General features: G+C 38.3%; 1 protein-coding gene across 1 annotated transcript; it reads right to left on the bottom strand.

The window, feature by feature from the left end:
- Nucleotides 1-1,374: 1,374 nt before the first annotated feature.
- LOC113681383 (G protein-coupled receptor 83) lies at nucleotides 1,375-6,843 on the bottom strand. Its single transcript, XM_089198265.1, has 3 exons — nucleotides 6,599-6,843; nucleotides 3,579-3,635; nucleotides 1,375-2,729 (listed from the first exon to the last, which is right to left on the bottom strand). Exon 3 carries the CDS (start codon nucleotides 2,703-2,705, stop codon nucleotides 1,698-1,700), a length of 1,008 nt encoding a protein of 335 aa, XP_089054391.1. The 5' UTR covers nucleotides 2,706-2,729; nucleotides 3,579-3,635; nucleotides 6,599-6,843; the 3' UTR covers nucleotides 1,375-1,697.
- Nucleotides 6,844-7,433: the final 590 nt, after the last annotated feature.

Below are 7,433 nucleotides of genomic sequence, written 5' to 3'. Positions count from 1 at the left end.
ACTTCTACAAGAAACAATAACAAGGTGATACCAGAAAAACCAAATGTGCCTTTGTCCCAGAGGTACGTCAGCGAGGGTTTGCGGACACATTTACAGGTTATATTGTTGCTGCCATCCTCGGAAAAGTAATATTCCCAATCATCCTTTCCTGCTATAATAATAAACTGCCCGGCTGGAGGTTAAAAATGAAAGCGACATTTTCAAAATCAGCTCCATCCTCATTTTCCAGAGGTATGCAATTGATGGCCTCTTCTAGGAATTTGATACTCGTTTCGTCGTGTTCACTGAGACGTTCCTTGTTTTGTTTTTTTTTTTCAACCTCTTCTCCAAGAGCAATCGCGGTTATTTTCTTCGCGGGAATTCTTATTTTTTCTGGATAATCCAAAAATTATATAGATGTTATCAATATTGGGAGAAAAATTAAGATGGCGAAAGAGAAATAAAACAGTTACCAAGTCAACCCACAAGTATCGCCAGAATCACTGAGGAGTCGAACTCAAGCCACAACTACATATGAGGAGACGAGTGCTCCCACTCCACCTACGAAGGGTCACAGAGTCTCCCCCATCTCCTCGAAAGTTTTCGATGAATATTCAAGCAAATACTGATTTCCGATCTTATCAGTATGCTGGACTGCCTTGTAACGCAGCTCCGTAATTTGAGGCACCATGGGAAGGTCTGATGTTCAAATTCTTAACGAAGTCTCAGATTATTTTTTCATGTTCCCAGCTGCTTGCTCGTTTTTAAATAAAGTGCATATTTTCTTACTGTACTCTGTCGAGGGATTGCCGAGCTCCCCTTGAAAATCTCATTTTTTCCTATTGTCCCCATTTTGTCCCTATGACACTTGAAACCTAAAAAACAAAATTAACGCCCCGTTACACAGAGCTCTTACTTGGATTTCAGCTGAAACTATCAGAATTCTATGCTACAGAATTTAAGAAAACTGTGAGGAACGATTGGTTAGTATCGATGAGAAAATTATGAATGAACAAACCAAATTACTATATAGCAGACAAGTGAATTGCGCTTTTCGCGCGCGCTAATTAGCTAGATCGCCGGTAATGACTGTGAAATACCTTGTTTGACAACGCCTATTTTCTCAATATTATTAAAATTAAAAAATTTGCTAGATAGTTGTGAAAATTGAACTATATTTCTCTATACTCTTCTGAGATGTCCTCTGAGATGTCCAAGCCCCTGAATATTAGCTTCATTTTCCCTTTTCTTTTTTTCAGTTGTTCAAGATTGTATTATTTCAGAACAAATTCAGACGAAAAAGAAAGAACAAATATTGCAACCTTAAGGGAGATAGTGTGGCCGAGTGGTTAGCGCGCTCCACTCTAAACGGAATAAGACGATTCTTGGTCCATAAGCATTTCTTTTGCTTTAATTGTGTATGTCATAGCCGAAGGCTCTTACAAATCTCCTTTCAAAACAGTTAATTATAATCTGAATTAGTCAAAATTAAATTATTATCACGGAAACGGTTTGCATATACACGGAACGGTTCTTAGAAATAAGTTGCAATTATCATTTTCTCATGAAATTACTCGGATTACTACAGTAACTTTTATGAAACCGTATATAGGTGTTTGTATTATATTATATAATTAGAAATAAGCAAATCCGTTTTAAGCGAGTGTCTATCTTACAGTTACCAAATTGGTAATAAACGTTTCATGTTATGAGAGAGATTACATTCTTGATTCTTTCTGGATTGCTTCATCTTCAGGTGGTAAGACGGCATCTGATGTTTTGATGGCGAGACTTGAAGGCAACCAGCCGCTTTTTCTACTGACGATCCTTGTAAATGCCGTATTTATCTTGGTACTCAGAAAAATGTACAGCCATGGGTTAACGGCACTGTTAGCGTGTCCAAACCAAAAACACACAAAGCTGACAATCGGCTGTATATGTAGGTAAGCCTTAGATGCGTGAATGACGTACATGATGTGGACCACTTGTGGTGGGAGCCAACAAAGGGCAAAGGCACAGGTAACAATAATGAGCATCCGAACCACTCTTCTCTTGGAAGTTTCTAGTTGCGCTCGATTTCCTCTCAAAGTGTTCACTCCAGGTGCATCATGGAACCATAAGTTCCATGCAGTGATGGTATACAGAAAAGAAATAACGACCAAGGGGATGAGATAGTTGACGACGAAAAGGAGGAGGTATATTCCTTGAAGAGCCCTATCTGGATCACCCAAGATGTAAACAGATAGCGTGCAATGGGGAGAATTATTGTAGTCCTCCACAGTTTGAATAACAAGGAAAATGGACATGGAGACCAGTGACCCGATCCAAATAAATGGTATGGTTAGTTTAGGCTTTCGAAACCAAAGATGGCGGCGGAGAGGATGAACGATGGCATAGTACCTGTCGATCGCCATGAACATCAGGCAGAGGACGGATGCTGTTAAAGTGACATAGGCAATGTATACAGCACCTTTGCACATGACTTTTCCAAATACTCCCGGGATCATCCACAAACCGTCTGTATATATTGTGGAAATCGACCAGGGCATCACTACCAAGGTTACCAGCAAATCAGCGATGGCCATGTTGACGAACATAAAGCTTGTCAGTGATCTGACTTCAGGTTTCTTCCACACGATGTAGATGAGGAAACTATTCCCTGCAAACGCTACGAGCATCGTGATGGCGTAGAGGACTGTGATGATCCATTCGGCTTCTGGTTTCATCTTTAGTCCCTGTTTTTTCTGTTGCTAAAGTTGAATAGGATAAAACTGTTATTACTGAATAAATAATCAGTAAAGGGAACACCCATGGCCTCCTAAGATCTTATTTGATACCAACCTGGGGTGTGATGTGAGGAATCGATTGTGAATTCAAAGGAAACAAAATAATTTTTTTTACATTTTTTTAAATTTTATTTGAAATTTAGTTCACTTTGGTTGAGTCGATGATATTTCAGGACGTCACTGAAGCTGTGAACAGGAACAGAAATACTGGAAACAGGAAAAGGAATGCAGCAGGAAATTTTAATTTTCTCCGTAAATAACCCTAGTGAAAAAATCTTAGTATCACTTGGTTAAGCATTTCTGCATAGAAGTATTAAGTATTCCCATCCTAAAATATATAAATACTGGTCATCGTTGTTGGTTTGTCTTTATGACGAAAGTGTTTCTTATTTGTCATCTTCTCAATTGTCGTTTTCCGTCCCGATGGATAAAGATAACTTTCAGAAAGAGTTTTTTCTTATTAGTATTTTCAAATTTTCCGTACGGTTCCTACATTTGTTCGTATAATACCAATAATGAAAATTATCAGAAACAAACGATAAAAATAACATAATATTCGTTATAACTAACCTTTTATTCTCGGTTCAATATCCGTTAGAATAAAAAATAACACCAAAGATAATGTATGATATCTCATTGAAGACACCGTTGGCGCAGGTATATAACTATTTTTGATGGACTGTAACGTTATAAGTATTAGTTTGAAAACAGGAAATCAATCTGCCTATATATTCGCCTAACAAAGTCAACTTGTTTCCCTCCAAGTTATTATGAGTTAAGAAGCGTTGAACGTCTCATGGCAATTCAACGTACCTGCGATAGAATGCACTGAAGTCCGCTGTAAGCAAACAGACTTGTAGCCTCTTAGTACTAAAGGAAGATTGAAAAAAAGGAAAAATTAACATTTCAACCGCACTGATCCAAGCGTTTTTTCAGGTTGATCTAACATAAGAAACACGGTATACCTTTGGAGATCGATAATGTTGCCACCCTTTTCCAACGGTTTGAGAATTCAGTTGCCCGAGACTGATGAACTAAAGAGCTCATTTCTGATCCCTTCGTTTTTCAACCATTTTAAAATGATTTCCTATGAATATTAATCTCGGTCGCATCTCTTCTTGACAGCTGGACAGGAATATCGGACATAAATGTTTGCGTGTGGGAGTCCTCAAATTGATCTCAAATCCAACATGCCTCATATCAATTTTCAAGACACGTACAACACGGGCCTTGTCTTCCGCTTTGAAAGTCACAAAAAAAAACTACTTAAAGCTCAGTCAAGAGGTCAAACTTATGAACACCGTCTAGAAGCTATTTGTCTTCAAAGCAAGCCCTATATGAAAGATGTGAGTTGGTTACATAGAGGCAGAGTATTTTTTATGGATGTTACTCATAATTTATTGAATAGGGATAATTGTTGATTTACCATCAAATTAGGACATGTCACATGTCATTTACAGTCCGTTCCTATAAATAATCCCATTTTTGCTTTGGATCTCCTCGTTGATTTTAATTCATAAACTTGAGTATGAAAAAACAAACAAACAAGAAGGAAATCCTCTTTACGTGCAGGAATTCAAGATTAACACAAAAAGGAGATTTTGTACTTTCTCGCGAGTCTTAAGGCAGATGCTCCGTATTTTAAAACTCATTTTAGTGAGTAATTAGCCAAGTGGTCTCACGAACAGTGTGATGAAACAAAGAGAAAGTTGCCTTCGGTGAAATGAACAATTTTAATGTAGGAAAATCTAGGAAAGTGAAGGAAATCTGGGGAAATTGCGAAATTATGTTCTAAGTATGTCATTTTACTTCCTTGTGAATTGACGGTTTGTTCTTGATCATGAGCAGCTGTGAATCAATGACAGACCTTCAGTGGGCCCTGTTAGTTCGACAAAAAATAATGCACTAGGCAAATGACACGCAACTAAGTTTAATATTTTTAACAGATCCATGACCATGAAATAATAGGACGGTTCTGCAATGCGCGCTGTCATGCTAGCGGACGATGAATAAACTTTATTTTCAGAAGAATGTATTCTTGAAGCGAAGCAACCACAGGAATAAAGTCCGCGCCAGAATCAAAACTATAAATTCATATAGAGTTTTATTCGCGTCATATTTATTTTTTGTAATGGAAATCCGACATTGATTTGCCGATTTTGTCTTTCGATCTAACGCCGTATTTGAACGCCACTCAAGATAGTGCCTGAGTAAATACTTGTTTAATAGGGCACAAACGAAAAGCTCTCTCTGATGAATTAATTGATATAATTTCCAGTCATTGTTTCTTTAATTTGACTTCAAGAATCTGTAGTCAACTTTGGCCTTTATGTTTAAAGGCGCAGTTTCTACATTTCCCCAAGAGTCTCTATCAGCCTGACTGTTAATAAAATAGTTCAATTAATGTTTGATGGATGGTGCATCGACAGCGGATAGGAATAGCACTTTGACGCGGCGCTTTGCAGTTTTACATTTCCTGAACTAATTCAATTCCTAATGATTCAAATTTAGGAATACAACCTTTTTTTCAGTTTTTGTCAAGATCATGTTGCATTCATATCAAAAGAGGCAGCCAGAATATAAGTTTTTTGCGTGGCGCTATACAATAAGTATAGGAAATGCTTTTTTGAATCTTCAAAACCAGCTCCTGCGAGATAATTTGACGCTGAACAGCTAGGACCACCCAATTATTTATCTTCAGCTTTATGGAAGACAAAAACATACGGAAAGTTTCTTTGCTTTTTGTTCAGGGGCAAAAGAGAAGACTTGGCGAGAACGACAGCTATTTCAGTAAAAAAAAAAATTCTGCATGGACACTCTTTCGTTCAGATGCAAACTGACATAGGATCTTTAGCATAATAATCTATCTTAGAAGAGACATTAAATTTAAACAAGATATTGCGCCAGTTTGGGCCTTCGCCGCTAATACTCGTATGGTTGAGTAAGTGTTGGAATAAATTTGGAACATAAGCATCAGCTAAGCTTAACCAAGGCGAAATATTTCAAGTCTCCGTAGATAGAGCGGCACGTGAATCGTTTTATTGAACGTAGCATTTGTATGATTGAGGAGTCATTACGGTATCATGAAGTAGACTTGATAACAAGAAAATCCGGCTGAGAAACTAAACCATATTTCAATTATCGTCAGCGACATTTTCATTTCCATAAAAAAAGATAAGCTCATGGTATGAAAATTATAAAGAGACTTACCTACGGCATATGAGACTCCTGCTTGGATCAAATTACACTAAACGAATGAGGCTTACATCACTTACCATCCACAACTGAATCACGTTCAATGTATTTTTTGCATAGAGCCCTGTGGCTGCCTTGTTCGTTCAGTTTGAAATGCTAGCCAAAATGAGCACAGAGGGGAGAGGTTTGAATTTTAAAAGTACTGTGTAATAATAAAACTGACCTAGACACCCCTTCACGATCTGTGTACTTGTTAAGTTGGAGATTCGAGCAGGATACCTCTATTACTGTATAGTTAGTTCATTGGCAAGCTAGCGGAAGTTGTTGCAGAGGGGCTGCTCTGAGTCGCGGATTTTGCTCTTACTGTGCTATGGGAAACGAAACTGGAGGAGCTTCTAGCCATGGTAGAGGCTCAAGAAATCGGTTTAAAACAGCATAAAATTGTGCCCGTGCAGTGTTGAAATGACACAGGTTTATAAACACAGGTAACAAAACGACTCTCACGAAAACAGACAAAACCGCGCAAACCATGCACAGGGCTGCGATCTCTAGCCGTTTAGTAGTCAGCTGATACGAAAGACATTTTGCTTTAAGAGACTTAAAAAGAAATCCATTGAAAATAATAGATGGTGACTTACCCGCAGACTCTCTTGACTATAGACAACCAGCAACAGTCCACCGTCGATCGTGGCAAAAATCATTCGTAATTTAGTTCCGACTTATAACTTATCTGCGATAGCATTTTGATTTTGTGATTAATTAAGTCTCAAACTCTTCACGGGCATGTGTAATCTATATGTGATGGATCTAATAGGAAACAAGACAACGCGTGAGAAGACATTTTAAGCTCAAGTGAAATTTACAACTGTACAAAGTCCGCCTCTCTGCGCTAACCAGATGACAGTAATTGGTGAAAGAGACGGGTCCTAGCGAATTGAACTCCAGACTTTGTACTAGCTTTGACCAAACACAGACAATCACGTCCACTCTGACTCGATTTGTTATTACACTCGATAATAATTTTGTTTTTAAGCAAAGTTTGATTTTTTGACAATAACAAGTTAGCTGAATGAAGTCTTCTTTAGATCAGTTGACAAAACGAACTGGTTTGACTGGTGTACTCGTTGGTTTGAGAAGTAGAACGTTCAGTTCGATGACGAACTTGCTGGTTCAAGGCTGTCGCTCTACACTAACATCAAACCAAATCATTTACCGGCGCCGCTTGAATAAAATAATAGGAGCATCTACACAATACAGGGCCAATCTTGATGGGAAATTTGCAGTCGAATCTCACCTTGCGGACACCTCACCATTGCGACAAGAGCCCCGGTGAAACGCATCAAGAAATGACTGAATTAAACTCCCGTTTTTACAACGGACTCAGGCTATTACTGAAATGCGGACACTTTCACGCCACCCAGCGAAACACTTCACTTGTCTTTTCTCTCTCTACAGCGGACACTTAAGTATTGC

This window comes from Pocillopora damicornis, chromosome 2 (assembly GCF_964200805.1).
Source record: "Pocillopora damicornis chromosome 2, jaPocDami1.2, whole genome shotgun sequence".
In the NCBI taxonomy this organism is placed as follows: Eukaryota; Metazoa; Cnidaria; class Anthozoa; order Scleractinia; family Pocilloporidae; genus Pocillopora; species Pocillopora damicornis.
The sequence above is the reverse complement of the archived record's forward strand: the minus strand, read 5'-3'. Positions and strand labels throughout refer to the sequence as shown.